Raw genomic sequence first — 20,766 nt, 5'->3', positions numbered from 1 at the left:
CAATATACATAGACATCTGAGCCAATATAACAATTTTAGAGTTGAATACAGACATTTATAATAAAAAAGAGCTAATTTAATTTTTTCATAATGTGTTTACTAAAGACTGCTAACTTTACAAGTGTGTTTCTTTCAGTATTTTTCATCAACATTGAAAACCTAATAGCATTTGGGTTAGTAACAAATTCTTTTGAAATGTATTTTTTTCTTTCTTGTTTGAAATAGTCACAACAAAACAGAAAGTGAAATTCATCACCAAATGAATCAGTATTGAAGCGGCCCTGTCTGAGCCCATAAACTTTTAAGTCCAAAAATTTACCGTGAAAGTTTTCCCCTATTTCTTTCTCCCTGCAGATATGCTGGAAAAAACACATGTAATCGATAGCACTCATTTATGTTTATATGTCAGCCAAATAGCTATTCATGGCTCCCAGTAGTTTACTTAATATTTACAAATAAGTGCCGAATTTCCTAGAATTTTTGCTCCTTGTCCGCCATTTTGTCTCTGGTCATGGAGGCTACCATATTGGCGTAACCCAGCAACCCTCAGCCAATCAAACGAGCAATAGTTAACCAAAACGTTCTAAGCATAATTTGACCAATCAAATTAGCTCGTAGGCACCGAACTTTTGCTCATTTGGTCCTAAATATTTAAATTTGCTCCGTAAATCACTTCTGGACATCCCCTTGACCATAGCAGCCGCTCTTTTCGTCAGGTAGAATTTCCTTGTGTTATTTACGGTCTGTCACTGTATATATTAATATTACCGTTCCCGTTCTAATAAAAGCCCTCCTTAAGCGCGTTTAGTAAGCTTAAATTTCCCGTTTAACCTAAAGGATTACTCATAAAAGAAGCCAGAGTGCTCACAAAGGAGTAATTAGTTTGTGCATTAAAGGTGTATTAATACGATAAAGGCCTGCGAGGCGATAAAAGTATTTTATACATAAAAAATACAAACTTAGCGGTCATTAATCCATCTCGACCCTGTCCCCTTTCAAGGTTCTTTCTGAATATTGTGAGGCTCGTAGCTTATCTATTTTATACAAGTATTTGATTATCGATTAAATTTAGGGAAGTAACGCGTCCCTAGATGCATACAGTGACAGACCGGCTCCCGCGGCCCGGCCAGTAAGAATACTCCCTATATTTATCATATATAAGAATTGTATTTATGAATGTTTATATGTTCTGAAATGAATGTTGAATTGAATGTTGAATGAAAATAAATGAAATGAAATAATACATATTGTGATTGTAAACTATACTTGTGTTGTGTAATCAAACAACAGTAAAATAGTAAGCCGAGTTTGTGTCCTCAAGTCCTAAAAGTCCGTCGTTCTGTCTTTTCTCAAACAGAACCGCGTTAGATTTAAATGGTTAGCTATTCTGTACTAATATTTAACTCCCGCGTAACCTCATGCCGCAGAGGGTCGTTACAGTATTACGAAGATTACAAGTTCTTTGATCCCTAGGAATACTGTGAAATCAGCCCTTTTCAACTGGAAGCTAATGATTAACACATCTGTAACGAAAAGTTTTGGCTAAATTATTTGGTAAAATGTTTAAATAATTATCTTTAAACCTTCTATAATCAAACATCTGCTTGAATCAAAAATATTACAATGCCAATTTTGCATATATTGATCTTGGAGCCTTATAGTTTTCACAATGTTTTCTTAAACATTGCCGGAGAGTTCGCAGTATTATTCAACCAGTAGTTTGATAAACCAAGAGAGTCCAACAAATTATTAACAAACCTTATCCAATGAAATTTAAGATCGTTTTCACAATAAAGCTTATATGAGGTATCGTACAATATATGACAAATTTTTCCTGATTTACTATTCAAAATCTTATTCCAATAACAAAGAACACGACATTTAATATGAACATTATACCGAACAGCATGTTTTTGTGCAATAGCAATTAGCGTCCTTCGACCTAAAATGCGCGATGTGCGGTACGTTACGTGTTAACACAAATGTTTTAGACAGTCTGCTAATTGTACTTACTTTCGACCCGATGATAGTCACATAATTTCTTGTAAAAGGAAACAGTTATTTGCTGCAAAATAAAACGTTTGTATGTAATTTCATCTTTGAGTTAGAATAACTTCATGAATGCCTCTTTATTTCACGGCAGATATATATTCAAAACTATATATACGTTAACCTTATGGGTACGAAAGATTTTTCATTGAGAGTTTTCGTACTTGGGAGCGAAAAATACATGTAAACATCCTCAATCATCGTCTTACATTTCATGTTCATGTAAAGTGTTTTGAAACTGTTCCTACATCTTCATCTACAGTTTACTGCCAAACAATCAATACTGATTATAGCTGGGAGTCTTGAATCTATTTTGCAGCCTAAAAATACGTTTTACACTTACGGTAACGGTATCAAGTCAAAACGTCCCCTAGTCAAAACGTCCCCTGGTCAAAACACCCCCCATTTTGGTCAAAACATCCCCCATTCAGTTTAGAATTTGGTCAAAACGTCCCCCTAATTTTTTTTGTATTAGATCTATTAATTCTTTTTAATTAATTCATATCTTTTAAAGGGTTTGAAACTTATTGATTATGTTTTGATAATACACAAAATTTTATGATTTATTAACACCTAAATTAATGCGATCAACACCTATCAACTATACATGGTTGTGCATTAATTGTGCTGAGGGCTTAATATTAGTAGGTGTTATAAACCCATTAATCACCAGTAATAAGGTGTGAACATTTATGAAGGGAAAATCTTTTCTTCTATACAATCTAAATTTGTGTAGAATGAACAAAAATCCTGATCAGAGTTATAACTTTATTTATAAAACACTAATAAAACATTAGAACAGTCACAACTGCATAGTTAATATGAAATTAGGCGCTGCCTATCTGACGGGAAAACCTGGTGATAGTGATACGGATTCTTTCTTTTTTAATGCATTAAATTGTTCTTTCTGATATTTTCTGTTTGCCTTTCAGTTTTGACAGTAAGCCTGATGGTTTTGCTATTGTTATAAAAATAAGAAGGGGAAATGTTTTAAAAAGTTTTGTTTAAATGAACATAGATCTAATCATTTCTTCAAATGTATCAAGACTAGACAGACAATGGAAAATAGTGTTCATGAGTTAAAGATAATAGTGATATTTGGGTGCACAGAATCTAGTCCCAAAATGCACCATTAGTTGTACAGATGATAAAATAGAGAAAAGTGGAAACTTCACACGTCGCTCAACACGACAAAAACGAAACTGTTGCATAAACCCGGACAGATAACGGGGGATTTTTGACCTGTCACTTTTTTATTTTTGCAAATTGTTATCATTTATTGGTATCAAAATAATGCTTTTGCTGAAAACTTTACATTATTCAAATTTATATCTAGTAAGCAAATTTTAACTCACACGAAGTGAGCGCCGGAAAGGGGTATGTAAAATGGGGGCTGTATGAACATTGATAAATTCGAACACTTTGTCATTTACAAAATTTTCCTCATAGTATTATATATGGTGCAACAGTCATTCAAAAGTGACCCAATATCAGGCCTTAATGTTTTGTCAGTGAGCATGCGTAAAACACACTCTTCCTCAGTAGTTTTGGATAAATATTTTATTATATACAGATAAATGCAAGTCATTTATTTATACATAATATTACTAATTTTGTTTCTGTTTACAACGATCATGCCTTTGCTATCAATTTGTTTCTCTTATACAAATTTCTGAATCCGGAAATGCACATATTCTTTTCAGTTCATTTGTTACAAACAAATAGTTTCTAAAAACGACAAAACAATCCAAAAAATAAAACACAACAATTTACACATTATGCCTGCGCAACATCACATTCAATATCATCTTGTTCTGATATTCTTTTGTAGTATAGATACCGGAACTTACATAATCCTGCTATCCTAAACACGGACTATTTTAATTCTTTTAAATACCATTATTGTCAAATGACACTCATTTAGGACAAATTGTGTTCCACTAATACAGCTATGGTAAAACTCGTGTATGTGAGAATGACAAACAACCATTTACTTGTGAAATTCTTAATTCAAATTCATTGTAAAATGTTCTTGACCAGAATTTTAAATATAACACAAACACTCTTGGTCGAAATTCAATTTAATTTACCTAACTGCTAACAGTCTGGGACCTTTTTATTGAATATGATTAAGGTTAATTTCTTAGCTTGATAGTGATCGTAGTGAGCCTCTCAAGTTTATAGCCAACATTTTTTTCCAAGTGTAATTTTACTAAAACTCTAGTCAATGAATTGACTTTTAGAAAGTAGTTGCAATTGTGGAAGGGAGGGGAGATAAGCAATATCGATATATGCTTTTCCATGCCTTCGAATATTTTGTTCAAAATTTTCAGACAGAACATTGGTTAACTATACTTATTATTGATTTGTGTTCCAGTAATTGAAAAAAGTGTGATAAATATAAAGAAAAAAAAAATAAATTGGGCCTAAGCTAAAAAAAAAAAAAAATTCAGGCAACTCACGAGATTCGAACCCGGACCTCGCGTATGGAAAACATGTTCGCTAACCACTGGACCACAGTGACTTGTGACGTAAATGTGTGATAAAATTATGTATATAAATAAATTTTGTTAGGACAGCGTGTCTATATTCGTTTTACATGGACATTTTTGAAATTATCGGCTTTTCTACATTCAAAGAAATAAATAAACAATGGTTTTGTTATTCAGACAGTGCAGTAATGTAGCTTACATCATAATTCATTATTGGAAACAAAAAGTGGGCCGCTTGAATCATCCATAAACTCGTTTCATGAAGAAACCCGAATAACACCGATTTCTATTGATACCGCGAATTTTCAACTGGATAGAATAATTTGTTTTAATAATGCGGCGCCCGATCGTTCATAAGAAATTTTATTTTATCAAATGTCGTCCTGAAAATTATTTATTGCGCAAGCACGGCAGCAGGTCCGGTAGAATTATGGGAGAACAACAACAACAAAACTGGTGAAGGTATAGAACATATTCCCAAGTTGAACGGTATATAGGTTTACTTTGACATATATACGTACACATTATCTATAGACGGAAAAACCTTTGGTTTTCCCGTATTAAGTTAAAATCACATATCGCACTATTCATTCACTGTTCTACACCAAGAAGTCAAATTCACAATATAATAATTCAAAGTGTTCCAGCTACACAATATCAAGAAGTCAAATCCACTCCTATGCTAGTTAATGTTTTTATCACAATTATTCCTCCTCGTGAACTGTTGTAGTGAGCCTGGGTTTGTAAATGGTGCTCATCTTTTTTTAGCAAGGAACTTGCAGACATACCCCCTGCACGGTAGCTGTAAAAGACATAAGAAACATTTATAGGAGATAGAAATGACAAATTATGCATAAGTAACTGAAAAAATATAGTAAGAGAATGATATTACTGAAAAGAATGTTAATACATTTTTACACAAACTATAAATAATAATACCTTTTTACACAAACTATATATAATTTTCTGAAAAAAATCTCTTATCATGCTGTCGCTGGAAGAGAAGAGTCATAAAATTCATAAAAATTTTTATCAAGGCAGTGAAATACTAATAGCATGAACATAATCACCTGTCCAAAGTTGCAAATACTCTGGCCAATGCATGGACCTATACTTTAAGATAATTACTTCAAATTTTAAGATTTTAAAGATAAAAGAATGTTCTTAATGAATATTTTGTTATCTTAATTTTGATTTTTTTGGTCACTAATACAGGTTTACTCATGGAACGACCCATTATTTCTTTTTAGCTCACCTGTCACAAAGTGACAAGGTGAGCTTTTGTGATCGCGCGGCGTCCGTCGTCCGTCCGTGCGTCCGTGTGTGCGTCCGTAAACTTTTGCTTGTGACCACTCTAGAGGTCACATTTTTCATGGGATCTTTATGAAAATTAATCAGAATGTTCACCTTGATGATATCTAGGTCAAGTTCGAAACTGGGTCACGTGCCATCAAAAACTAGGTCAGTAGGTCTAAAAATAGAAAAACCTTGTGACCTCTCTAGAGGCCATATATTTCACAAGATCTTCATGAAAATTGGTCAGAATGTTCACCTTGATGATATCTAGGTCAAGTTTGAAACTTGGTCACGTGGGGTCAAAAACTAGGTCAGTAGGTCTAAAAATAGAAAAACCTTGTGACCTCTCTAGAGGCCATATTTTTCATGAGATCTTCATGAATATTGGTCAGAATGTTCAACTTGATGATATCTAGGTCAAGTTCGAAACTGGGTCACGTGGGGTCAAAAACTAGGTCAGTAGGTCTAAAAATAGAAAAACCTTGTGACCTCTCTAGAGGCCATATTTTTCATGAGATCTTCATGAATATTGGTCAGAATGTTCAACTTGATGATATCTAGGTCAAGTTCGAAACTGGGTCACGTGGGGTCAAAAACTAGGTCATTAGGTCTAAAAATAGAAAAACCTTGTGACCTCTCTAGAGGCCATATTTCTCAGTGGATCTTCATGAAAATTGGTCAGAATGTTCAGCTTGATGATATCTAGGTCAAGTGGGAAACTGGGTCACGTGGGGGTAAAAACTAGGTCAGTAGATCTAAAAATAGAAAAACCTTGTGACCTCTCTAGAGGCCATATTTTTCATGAGATCTTCATGAATTTTGGTCAGAATGTTCACCTTGATGATATCTAGGTCAAGTTCGATACTGGGTCATGTGGGATCAAAAACTAGGTCAGTAGGTCTAAAAATAGAAAAACCTTGTGACCTCTCTAGAGGCCATATTTCTCAATGGATCTTCATGAAAATTGGTCAGAATGTTCACCTTGATGATATCTAAGTCAAGTTCGAAACTGGGTCACGTGCGGTAAAAAACTAGGTCAGTAGGTCTAAAAAATAGAAAAACCTTGTGACCTCTCTAGAGGCCATATTTTTCAACGGATCTTCATGAAAATTGGTCAGAATGTTAACCTTGATGATATCTAGATAAAGTTCGAAACTGGGTCACGTGGGGTTAAAAACTAGGTCAGTAGATCTAAAAATAGAAAAACCTTGTGACCTCTCTAGAGGCCATATTTTTCATGAGATCTTCATGAATATTGGTCAGAAGGTTCATCTTGATGATATCTAGGTCAGGTTTGAAACTGGGTCACGTGGGGTCAAAAACTAGGTCAGTAGGTCTAAAAATAGAAAAACCTTGTGACCTCTCTAGAGGCCATATTTCTCTATGGATCTTCATGAAAATTGGTGAGACTGTTCAGCTTGATGATATCTAGGTCAGGTTCGTAACTGGGTCATGTGCCGTCAAAAACTAGGTCAGTAGGTCGAAAAATAGAAAAACCTTGTGACCTCTCTAGAGGCCATATTTTTCACGAGATCTTCATGAAAATTAGTGAGAATGTTCACCTTGATGATATCTAGGTTAAGTTTAAAAGTGGGTCACATGCCTTCAAAAACTAGGTCATTAGGTCAAATAATAGAAAAACCTTGTGACCTCTCTAGAGGCCATATTTTTCAATGGATCTTCATGAAAATTGGTCAGAATTTTTTTTCTTGCATACCAGACGGGGATTTCCAGTATCTTTACCGGTGCTGGAAAAATCCATCTTACACCCCGGGGTGTAAGATGACTCTCGTGCTTTAAATGACGTATTACGAACTCCATATATGTAGAAGATTTATGTAGTAATATATATTTTATTTAAAAAAAGGAATAAAATTCAATACCTTGACAGTTCCTATTGGTTCCTGATAGTACATTTCTCGATTCAAATCACGTTATTTTATCAAAAATTCATAACGTTACGCTGCAACTGATAAAAGAAAACCGGAACTAAACATTGTTATTTATTTTAAAACGTCATGACGTCTTTCCTGTTTACGGACGTTGGTTTCCCGCGCTTTGTTTAAATAAACTGCCATATGAAATAGTTCTAAAAAGAAAGCCGTTCGATTGATTTTATTTTTATTATTATTTCTTGAAATCGGTATGCAAGAAAAAGATTCTGTCACTGGTTATAGGTGCAGATGGAAATATCCGGCTCTCGGGTAACTGTTTAGGTGGTAACTCGGCAAGGAGCCTCGTTACCGCCTAAACAGTTACCCTCGAGGCCAGATATTCCCATCTGCACCTACATCCAGTGAAAGAATCTTATAATCTTGATGATATCTATGTCACATGTGCTGAAAAACTAGGTCACTTTGTCAAATAATAGAAATAACGACGTCATACTCAGTTCAACACTGGGTCATGTGGGGATAGGTGAGCGATTCAGGACCATCATGGTCCTCTTGTTAATTCTGGTACTTTAAAATAAATATTTTTTATTTGTTTCTCATTCCATTCAATATACAGAATCTCTTGATTGAATTAACACCTACTGATAACACATTATCTCCTCTGATTGGATTAACTTGACAATGCATTGATTACTTGTATATTTGAATTTGTTTGCTTTCATAATGTGATTATGATCTGTATATTGTTTATTTCTTTCTGACCAGCTTTTACAATATTTTATAAAATAAAATAAAAATATTATTAAATGGTAAAAAGTAGTTAATCAGATTTTGGTCAGCTAATAGAATGTAAACATACAAACTGTATAACTCTGTGTAATGGGCCTTTTTGTTCCTTAAATAATGTATATATCTATAATTTTATATGATGTATAGTTCAGCCAGAAAATTACATATTTGCCAAAAAAGTAGTTAGACAATTCGGAATACGATAAGTATTCCGCAAAAGATATTGTTTACTGAAGTCTAGTAATTCAAGAAATCAATAATAATAATAACATGAATATAACTTACCTGTGTCACAGGTTCTGTGTTGCCAGCTGCCATATGAGTCGCAGGCAATGGCATGTTGACGCGGTCTGACTTCGTTTCTACACTTAAAAGTAATTAATGCAAGGATACTCCATAAATACGTTTTCTTATAAAAGCACCGATATTTAAACAAATAACAATCCAACACACTATTCACAGAGACAGACAGTATACATACACTAGGATACTAAGAAAATTAGTGGTTGAATATAATAGTTATAACTTTTTCCACATTATTTAATTATTGTGCAATTAAACTTTAGATGCTTAAAAAATAATTGTTTACAAACATCTTGTTTTATGATCCATTATCCCTTTGTCCTCGTGCAGTTGTAACAATTTCATTTATAACATAACAACATTATAATTTAATTTAATTTTATTATTAAATAACAGAAACATCACTTTTTCACTATATAAACATCAGATATAATTTCACAACAATGCTATAACATTCTAAAACTAATGGTTTACAACATTCTAATTAAAAACTATGCATGTAAAACAGTATAATGAACATTTAATATTTACCAAATTAACTTAATTAATATGTATTTACATATGAAATTTTTAAGGGGGATGTTTTGACCTGGTAATTTTTGGAAGGGGGGTGTTTTGACCAGAAAAGGGGGACGTTTTGACCAAAATGGGGGGTGTTTTGACTTGGGGACGTTTTGACTAAGGGACGTTTTGACTAACATCTACGGTAACTTGACATGAACAACCAAGATGGCGTCACGAAATTAGAGTTGGTCACATTATTTACTCCTATAGACGATATGCTGCTACTTAGGTCTAAAGATGCATTTTAATCCTTTAACACACACATAAACAATTGTAAAAATGCATTTAATTTATAAAATTATAAAATCAAATGTTCTAAAACTCACCATGAAAACTAGTCAATTTTTGTGCGCATTTTGCGGAAAAATTATGTATCCAAACTGAAAATAATTTATATCCTCATATGTTTGAATATGTCCTTCAGGTGCTCCACCTATGAACAAAAGAACTTATCCTCTGAGTTTTATGCTATTTGCTCAGGAATTTCATCAGTAAATTATAAATTTCAATATTTTGTTGCAAATAAATTCAATAACAAGGGGCTATGCAATTCCAAAAATATGTTTATTGTAAAACTCATGCAGTCCTATGAACGGAAAATGAACCCAAACATAGCTGATTTTGGGTATATTACATTATGTTTTATGACCCTTTCATGTTCAAATGAAGAAATCCTCATCTAAACTGGCTCTATATTTTTTGGGAGGCAACAGAAAATCAAGAAAATGTACTTTATCAATTACATTAAACATACATTAATTTAGTATGGCCTAAGGTCCACGCTTTCCATGAGATTTCCATGCAAGTCAGTAAAGTTTTGACATTAAGGGTTATTCAAACAGTAGCAAACACATTTTAACTAGGACACAGATTGAAAAGATTGTAAACGTTTTATAAAATTAAAATACAAACAATGTAGAATTACTAAGAAATGAACACATCACTCAAAACTCTTAATATGTGAGAATGTAAAGTCTCGGAAATAAGGACAAAGTAAACTTACATGTACTTTGAATTTTTTTAATGACCCTCATACTGCAGGCAGGTTTCAACTTTTTAGGGTGTAAAATACAGAAATTTATAATTTACTGATGAAATTCCAGAGCAAATAGCATAAAACTCAGTGGATAAGTTCTTTTGTTCATAGGTGGAGCACCTGAAGGACATATTCAAAGATATGAGGATATAAATTATTTTCAGTTTGGATACATAACTTTTCCGCAAAATGCGCACAAAAATTGACTAGTTTTCATGGTGAGTTTCAGAACATTTGATTATATATTTTTATAAATTAAATGCATTTTTACAATTGTTTATGTGTGTGTTAAAGGATTAAAATGCATCTTTAGACCTCTGTAGCAGCATATCGTCTATAGGAGTAAATAATGTGACCAACCCTAGTTTCGTGATGCCATCTTGGTTTTCCCTGTCAAGTTACCTTACAGGGAAAATGGGTGTCAGCTCATAATTTTAACATGTCCAAAACATTGCGGAATGATACTTATTTCACTTGGGTAATGATTACATTTTACTTGGACTTTATCATAGACTCCCTGTGAATCTTTGCTGAGAGGGGTAAGGATAATCCAAAATATAATTTTAAAATATCAATGAAGGTGTTTATTTTTTTTGTATATTAAATTATTGTGTAGATCTAATTATTAATACTCTGAAAAAGCAAGTTTAATTATTAATATTCTGAAAATGCAAGTTTGGTTTGTTTTGAGTATTTTCATATAAAGACAATATTGAAAAAGAGGGGGAGGATATTAAAAAAATATTTATTAAAACTTTACGGTGATATCCTAAATATGTAATGATGTAAACTGCTGAGAAACTAATAGAAACTAAGAATAGAAACTAAAAGTGTAACTGGAAAACATTATAACAAAATTCATACTTCACTGTAACCAAAAAATGATTTAGATAACTTCTGATTTTTATGTGTATATTTTTTTTTAATCCTTTGGTCAAAATTTTCATAATTCATAATATTAATACCATTGTGTATGATAAATTTTTAAATATTAATAACATTTCCTTATACCTTGGGAAATAATTTTTGAAACATCTTTGGTACTGCACATATTTAAAAGCTACCAATTATCTCATCACCATGAGATGTAACCTCCTTGATTAGTTGTATATTAACAAAGTCATCAGTTATCTTATCACTTGTGTTTGTTTAATGCTCCTTGATTGAAAGCTGCTAGCCTAATCATCACCTTTCAGATCAATATCATATAGAAATTGCAGACTGATACTTCTCATGTGTTAAGGTAGTTCTGCATGTTTGATAAACTTGAAGTGATGGCGTAATGTCATTTATCCAGAAAACATAGAATAAAGCCTAGATTTGGCGTACTGAAACAAAAATCTTTTTATGAATTAATCGCAACCTATGAGTAAATTTATTACAATGGCACTGTTGCTATATTTCTAAAGTCAAAATATGATATTAAAACATATGACACATTAAATAACCCAAAATAATGTCTTAAAATTAGCGTGAAATGTCCGGTTCGCTTTAGTCATGGTCACATATCTCAAAACTAAGCACATGGACCTATACATTTTATTTCATCAAATCATAGGCCATGTCTTTATTCACAACTGTGAGAAGTTTCATCAAAATCTACATTGTAGAAAAACTTCTATTTGCAAAAATGTTACGAAAGTTATGATTTTCCCATAGACTCCCATTATGAAATATTGCGTATGGTCCATATTTTTCAAAACAGTCTAGCAAAAAATCAAGTACCAGACTCTATTATTTTTAGTTGCTGAATTTTCTAGGTATATTCTGAAGTTTTGAAAAATCAGAGTTAAATCAAATTCTACATTGTAAAAAAAAGTTCTATCCAAACGTGCAGAACTACCTTAATAAGTTAAAATTAATCATAACACAACTGAACATAATTTATGTTATGTTAAGTTAGGTTAGAATTAATCATTGCTTGTATGTTCATTGGCTGGATTATATCTGAAGACAACAAAACAGAATAATTTATTAACTTCTCTTTTATTCATTAATGTAGATATATAAGATAAGATAAATAATTACCCCAGACTGTTGTTTTTTTAAGTATCATTTTAATGCAACAATAATAATACAAAACATAGAGTGCAAAGAAAACAACTTTATAAAAATAAATTAAGGAATTTCTGAGGAAATGAGACTTAAAAATTTTCTGACATTATATCTTTAAGCCAAAGCTAGAAAGATTTTAAGAATTAGGTTTTAAAAAAGAGTAATGTAAAGATTTGGCTAAAACATCTTTCTTTAAAATTGAAGTTTGGTCATATTATGAACATTAGAATATGAGCTTTTGTTTCTAAAACATTTTTAAAATTCAAAATCAAGAAGAAAAAAAGATGACCACGCCAGGAATCGAAAAGTAGTAAAAACAGCAAATTTTCATGTGTTTCTGTAATATATAGTTTGTCAATAATTAAGTTTTAAAGGCTTCTTAAGACGATAGGATGTATTTTACGAATGTGTACAAAAATGTTTAACTCAAAACCAATATAATTTTGATGGGCAATATGATCAACATTATAGAATGGATAAATTTTATGAATTCCTGTCATTTCACAGTGAAAAAGGCCCGCTTCAATATTTTGAAATAAGTGCAAAAACTGAAGCCAACAGAAGCTAATTTTTTAGAAAAATGTTAATTCTGCAAAAAATGGAGCGGAAAATCTGTTGACCAAGTAAGTAAGTAACGACTTTTATTTATAGCTGATGACGTATTTGGCACAACCAGTTTACAACATGGTCCACTGTATAAATATGTACAAGTACAATAAACATGATTATAAACAATAATGAGAGAACATTTTACAGGAAAAAATAAACATGAAAAAGTTATGATATGATCCATAACTACATTTACAACAAAAACAATATGAAATGAGATAAAATTATATACATGTACAAACAAACAAAATATTCTATTAAGTAAAGTTAATGACATATATTAATAGTCTGTATATGTAGGAACTTTAAAGAATTTGGTAATCAGTATTTTCTGAAAGTAATTTTGATTGAGAAAAGTGCCATTAAAGATAGGATAATTGTTTGAATTTTGCACGAGTATCAGATGAGCATAAATAATAAAATTATATGATTATATATGACAAGTTTTTCAGTGAGCGATTAATAATTATTGTAACAATGTGTATTTTTATACGCCCGTTTGAAAAACGGGACGTATTATGGGAACGCCCCTGTCGGGCGGGCGGCGTCCACAGACTTTGTCCTGAGCATTTCTTCTTCATGCATGGAGGGATTTTGATATAACTTGGCACAAATGTTCACCACCACGAGATGGAGTGTCATGCGCAAGAACCAGGTCCCTAGGTCTAAGGTCAAGGTCAGACTTAGAGGCCAAAGGTCAGATACAAGAATGACTTTGTCCAAAGCATTTCTTCTTCATGCATGGAGGGATTTTGATGTAACTTGGCACAATTGTACACCATCATGAGACGAAGTGTCATGCGCAGGTCCCTTCTTTAGAATTACTTCCCTTTGTTGTTACTATAAATAGCTTATATTGCAACTTTTTCATTACTAGCCGTAGGGAAAAATCGAGACCACTTTTCTGTAGTACAACATGCATATTACATTCAATGTTGAGGTGTATTTTGACCTATCTCTACAGGGTAAGGACATTTTTGTGGATTTTTTTTTTTTTTTTTTTTTTTAAGATTAACTTCCCTTAGTTGTTACTATAATAAAAAATTATTTTGCCTAAAAATAATTACATTTATTTTTTCCCGAAATTAATATCTATCTCGTTGCTAGGTGTGTTAGCTATAAACTATCGTCGTTGTCAAGTAATCCAGTTTTCTAGTTCCTTGTCTAAACATAACAGATGAATGATAAACGCCTATTCGTCAGGGAACCACTCGAGCGTTATATTAAATCGAGAGCACGTGCAATCTTCTCAGTTGAACTAAAGGTGTATTGGCTAGCGCTTCAGATCGATGTTAATTGGCCACCTGCCACACCCCAATAATAATAATAAAAAAAATTGTTGTATACTACAGTTCATTATATTTTGTATCTTTAATTCTGTTATGACAATCTGACTGTTTTGTGAAGTACTTATGTTGCAGATAATATGCTGCCATTGGGTGCCAACTCCGGAAGTGATCAGACTCCAGGTACTTTCCACAGACATTAATTGAACGGATTCCTGGGCTACAAACAATTTGTGAAACAGACAGATCTAAAAAGATATTATCATTCTTCCGGACTGTTGCTTTATGAGAAATCAAAAGGACAATTTAGAATTTATACATGTATAATTTTCATTACTAAAATTCCAGTTAATTATTTCCATATTTATATACAATTATTTTTTTTTTATGTCACTCCTAATTTTAAGGGCCTGGAAAAATTCTGTCGACCGTGGGGGCGATCGGGCGTGCTTTGGGACGTTTTGATGGTACGGATGTTACGGTGTATATTAAAGGTATTGCTCTAGTGCCTTGGCAATATCTGACTAGCCTTGCTTAAATGTATCATAGCCTTGCTGATGTCATAGCCTTGCTCATCATATAGTATTTGCTTCGCTTAGAATTACAGTATGTTGCCTTGCTCCATTGGTCCGCTAAATGTTCCTCATTACTTTGCAGGTAACGTTGAGTTATGGGGAATATTTAATTTACTGTGGTGTACTGTAGCCTTGCTCATTATAGTATTTGCCTTGCTTAGAAGTACAGTACGTTGCCTTGCTCCATTGGTCCGCTAAATATTGTGGTGTACTGTAGCCTTGCTCGTTGCTTAGAATTACAGTACGTTGCCTTGCTCCGTTGGTCCGCTAAATATTGTTGTGTACTGTAGCCTTGCTCGTTGCTTAGAACCACAGTACTTTGCCTTGCTCCGTTGGTCCGCTAAATATTCCTCATTGCTTTGCAGGTAACGTCGAGTTTTGGGGGATGTTTAATTTACTGTGGTGTACTGTGGTATTCCTTGCGTCCGTGTGGTGCTGCTTGTTGCTCTACAGGTAACGTGGAGCAATGACGTGGTGCTTTACGAGTACGTCTGGTTTCCTCCCGGTCGACTGGTTTTTCAAATAGCTTTCATTGGAGTGGCCATACTCTGCCAACATATTGATAATAACTTTTATATTGAAAGGAATATTTCATAGGTTAAATTAGCACTGTTTACAGTATCTTACGCGCTGGTAATTGAAATATGTGACTGTATTCATATCTGAAATGTACAAATAAACATGTAAAAATGTGAATGTTACTTGTCTTCTGGTTATGATTTCGGGTAATAAAATAAATAACCTATACTGTAACTTTTTTTATAATTGACCATAGGAAAAAACCAAGCTCACTTTTCTGTGGTACAACATAGATTTTACTTTCAAATTTTAGGTGTATTTTAAAGTATCTCTACTTGGTAAGGAGTTTTTTTGTGGACATAGAAAAACAAAAGAATTACAATAATTACTAAACAACCACAAAGTTAAGATTCCATTTGCAAACACAGCTGCTATTTGCTAATTTGCTGCGACGGGCGTATATTGTGACATTCTTGCACTCTTGTTTTATATCACTTCTCTCATTAAATCATCAAAGGACAGCAAAGATGCTGTAATAACAATTCTTAACTTGATTAAATTACACCTTATTCATTCAAATAATTTCAAAAAGGTTAAAGGCTGTGTTTGTCAGATCAACTGCTATCAAATTAACTAATTCTTTTTAATCATTTATAGAGTCTAACTTACAATAAAAACTTGAATATACTTTTAATGAAGTTGCATCACTGTGGGGGTGATGAAAACAAACCATAAATAAGTTATATAATTACTATTATCTTATTAATACAAACACAAAGGAAACATATTGTTTTTCCATTTGTCTCAATATGTTTTTTGTCTTTTAGCTCCTGTTGGATCCTTTGCTTGCTTTCTTTTTGTTTACATCATTGGCTTTTTAGCTCACCTGTCACATAGTGACAAGGTGAGCTTTTGTGATCACCCTTCGCCCGGCGACTGAAATGAAAGAGAGGGCCATCTAACAGTAAAGAGAACAAAAGACAACAATAGCTTCAATCCGTTAACAGTAGAATAAAGGGCCAGGGCCCCCTATTCAAACAAAAGAAAATAACAAAAGAAAAGGCCCCCTCTTTCTTTTCGGCAGGATGCGCACATGTGTCCGTCCATCAACAATTTCTTGTCTGCACGATAGTGGTTTCATTTATGATTTTATTTTAACCAAACTTGCACACAACTTGTATCACCATAAGATCTTGGTTCCTTTCTTGAACTGGCCAGATCCCATTATGTGTTCCAGAGTTATGGCCCCTGAAAGGGCCAAAATTAGCTATTTTGGCCTTGTCTGCACAATAGCAGCTTTATTTATGATTTGATTTTTATCAAACTTGCACACAACTTGTATCACCATAAGATCTTGGTTCCTTTCTTGAACTGGCCAGATCCCATTATGGGTTCCAGAGTTATGGCCCATGAAAAGGCCAAAATTTGCTATTTTGACCTTGTCTGCATAATAGCAGCTTCATTTATGATTTGATTTTTACCAAACTTGCACACAACTTGTATCACCATAAGATCTTGGTTCCTTTCTTGAACTGGCCAGATTCCATTATGGGTTCCAGAGTGATGGCCCTTGAAAGGGCCAGAATTAGCTATTTTGACCTTGTCTGCACAAAAGCAGCTTCATTAATGATTTGAATTATATCAAACTTGCACAAAACTTGTGTCACCATAAGATCTTGGTTCCTTTCTTGAACCGACCAGATCCCATCATAGGTTCCAGAGTTATGGCCTCTGAAAGGTTCAAAATTTGCTATTTTGGCTTTTGCAGCCATATAGAGACTTCATTTATGGTCTAATTTGATACAAACTTGCAAAATATATTCAACAACAATAAATCTTGGATTCCATGATGAAACTGTCAGATCCAATCATAGGTTCTGGAGTTATTTATATCTGATTACCTCCCCTGATTTTAATCAAAATGGATTTATATCAGTAAGTACTGATAGGACTCATTTGAAATTTCATTATTGTCATGAGTTGGACTCAGACAATCAAGGTAGATAACTATTGACTGATTTTGTCAAATTACCTCCCTTTACTTCAAATTAAAATGGGTATATCTCTGTAACTAATGAAGGTACTGATCTGAAATTTCATTTATGCCATCAGATGGACTTGGACAATCAGTGAAGATACATATTGACTGAATTTATGACAAATTACCTCCCTTTATTTTTTATGTAATTGAATGTACCTAGCAGCTTCTAATGAGATTGGTTTTATACATTATTTATGTCTTCCATGGTAAGATTAAGAAATTTCTACTTTTACTTACTTTTCTAATATATTGTTGTAAAGGCTTGTACTCTATATCTTCTACATGCACATACCAATGCATGATTACCTCCCCTGATTTTAATAAAAATGGATTTATTTCAGTAAGTATTTATAGGACTCATTTGAAATTTCATAATTGTCATTAGTTGGACTGAGACAATCAGGGTAGATAAGTATGGACTGATTTTATGTCAAATTACCTCACTTTGTTTCAAATTAAAATGGGTGTATCTCAGTAACCAATGAAGATACTTATATGAAATGTCATTTATGCCATCAGATGGACTCGGACAATCAGGGTAGATGACTTTTGACGGAATTTATGACAGATTACCTCCCCTTTATTTTATGTAAATGAATATACCACAGCAACATCTAATGAGATTGGTTTTAAATGTTATTTAAGTCTTCCAGGGTAAGGAATAGTCATGCTAGTACAAAAATGCAGCATTTGAGTCAAGGACCCTCAAACTTGGTATGGAGATTGGCTATAACTAGTACGTGACCCATAGGTCAAAAGGGATTGTTACAAGAAAATATTTATCCTGATAATATTTTAAAGTGTATGCTTATGTGATCTTTGTCAGAACTTGATCTTATCATTAAGAGCAATGGTACTCAGGTGAGCAATATAGGGCCATCATGGCCCTCTTGTTTGTGAGTTATTGGACCTTAAGCACCTTCCAAAGTTCAGTTTATAACTTACTTCTCCATCTTAGTCTGAAACAGCAACCCAACACCACATATTGACTAGCATAGAAAACATTTGAAAATTTTGTCCCAACCATAACGGTAGCTGTCTGCATTGAATAAGCCTTCCAAAACAGGGTTTTAACATAGACAGTAACATGAAATATCTATTTCTTATGCAGAATTCAGGGGTTTTTTTTCGGCCGTTTTTATAGCCGTTATTCGGCTATATTCCCAGTGCCAAAAAGTATGTCTTTTTCCCAAAATGAGTGCAAAAATTCCCAATCTACATTCTGAAAAAAATTTCATCAAAATTGCACAAAAATTGACCAAATTATGGACAATTTTGTAATGGAAGTCTGTTAAAGAGGTTGTATAATGTGAAATAAGTGTATGAGAAAGTGCTTAATTACATCCTTACTATATCCTATGGGACTAAATATTTCCCAATTTGGAACATTTCCGCGTCAAAATTCCCAATGTTGGGGGTATAGGCTATGTTCCCAAATTAGCTAGAAAAAACCCTGGAATTGCTGAATGTAACATAAACTAAGCTTTAAACAAGCATGTGGCTTGTAGCTTTGAGTTTGCAGATTGTCTTCTTGAATAAACATTTAACAATCACAATAAAAGTGAAAATTATCTAACATTTCCATTATTCTGACTGACCTGTGTATAACTTAACTAAATAAGATACTGATTTCATTGTAAAAGATGTTGCATGAATGTCAGTGGTGAAGAATATAACCGTTATGGTTGGGACAAAACCGTTATGGTTGGGACATTAAGTTTTCTTCCTCCTAGGACTTTCCCATAGGTTGGCAGAAAGAATACCTAAAATGCATGAGGTCTGATAATCATTAAGGAAAATAAAGCAAGGTTAGTGAGATGAGCAAAGTGTTAGTGTAAGGTATATGGTACCAACAAACAAAAGAAGGGTGTTAACCGTTATGGTTGGGACATATTTTTGTTAGTAGCAAAGGATACAAGCAGGCAGTGTGACATGCAAACAAACCAAAGAAAATGGTCAAAATATGAAGCTACATCTTACCTACACCATTTCTAGCCTTTTTTGTTTAAGGTAACCTATTATTGGCTTATGGCTGACTTGCCTTTATGTGGTTGACCTCAAATTTCAGATTTTGGAGATATTTCGACATTTTTTAAAAATATGTCATCTAAAAGTACTTTTCAACTTTGGATTAAAATCATTTAGTGATTCTACTAAGTATATGGATACATATGACACATCTATGTTAAACCCCACTGAGAAAGCTATTTATTTTTATTTACTTAAAAATAAGAAATGGTATTAAAATGCATGTCACACAAAAAACAACATTTTTAGGCTTCTTCGCAATTTTCAGTCTGCTGTAACTTGAACCCATCCTCCGATTAAGCTGAAATTTTCACCACAATACCATAACAGTAATAGCTTTCAGAAAACAAACACTGTAATGCTGTATTCTTATTTCTCTTGGAGATATTAATGTTTTATTCTTGGAGACAAAAAAAATAGGCATTTAATCAAATTATTCAGTTTCGGTTATATTTAGAAATATAAAATTATATATCATACTTGCAATAATATTCGAATATTCCTGGAATATCTATTTAAAATTCAGTTCCAACCTAAATATTATATTATAAACATTGAATGGTTTTAAATTGTCATAATGAAAAAAATAGAAATGGGAGTGAATAGTCACCCTATAAGGTGACTATTCACTCCCATTTTTGGAGTGAAAAGTCAGGGGAGGAAAAGACTTGGGAGTGAATGGTCCGGGTGTCAGCTCTTTCACTCCCAAGTTTTTTCACTCCCAGGTAAAGTCCCAGGAAAAGTCAGGTGAGGAAAAATGTTGGGAGTGAATGGTCCGGAATTCGTTTTACAGTTTATTATCTATCTTCCATTTAGTCAAACCTCTGCTGGGGACCTAGACTTATTAAACACATGTATGGCCAGATCTTTTGATTTTGAAATAGTTCTTTATGGCATGATGTCAGTAAAACTTGACGAGTTACTCTAGAATTTTCAAGTAGGTTGTGTCTATCCGTCCGGTAACCGGACGCCTAGCCTGCGTTCTAGCTGTCCGGTTACCGGACGGCTAGCAAATCCTCAAGGGATTTTCTAGCCATCTGGTAATAGATTTCCTATTACTTAGTAACTGTTTTTCCTGTTATTTAGTGTTCAAATATTTTCAAAATTTAATGAAAAACTGTTTTAATGAATAAGTAATGATTTATATAGTTTTAATGTTATTTACTTAAGATATAGATACTTATCTGCAAACAAAATTTTGTGTGAATACATACTAAAGATTTACAAAA

At 33.1% G+C, this 20,766-nt stretch overlaps 1 protein-coding gene across 3 annotated transcripts in view; it reads left to right on the top strand.

Moving 5' to 3' along the window:
* The first annotated feature begins 1,992 nt into the window (after positions 1-1,992).
* The window catches only part of LOC123552495 (NADPH-dependent diflavin oxidoreductase 1-like), a 288,089-nt gene continuing 269,315 nt past the window's right edge, over positions 1,993-20,766 (top strand). Inside the window, exon 1 of one of the 3 annotated variants that reach the window (XM_053524930.1) lies at positions 1,993-2,083. Coding sequence is in view for 1 of the 3 variants with exons in the window: in XM_053524929.1 (XP_053380904.1) it covers positions 14,501-14,557 (57 nt within the window). In the remaining 2 variants the exon portion in view is untranslated. Of the gene's footprint in view, positions 2,084-14,415; positions 14,558-20,766 lie in introns of those variants that run through there. The other 2 variants (XM_053524931.1, XM_053524929.1) reach the window with 2 other exon arrangements.

This window comes from Mercenaria mercenaria, chromosome 15 (genome assembly GCF_021730395.1).
Source record: "Mercenaria mercenaria strain notata chromosome 15, MADL_Memer_1, whole genome shotgun sequence".
In the NCBI taxonomy this organism is placed as follows: Eukaryota; Metazoa; Mollusca; class Bivalvia; order Venerida; family Veneridae; genus Mercenaria; species Mercenaria mercenaria.
The sequence above is the reverse complement of the archived record's forward strand: the minus strand, read 5'-3'. Positions and strand labels throughout refer to the sequence as shown.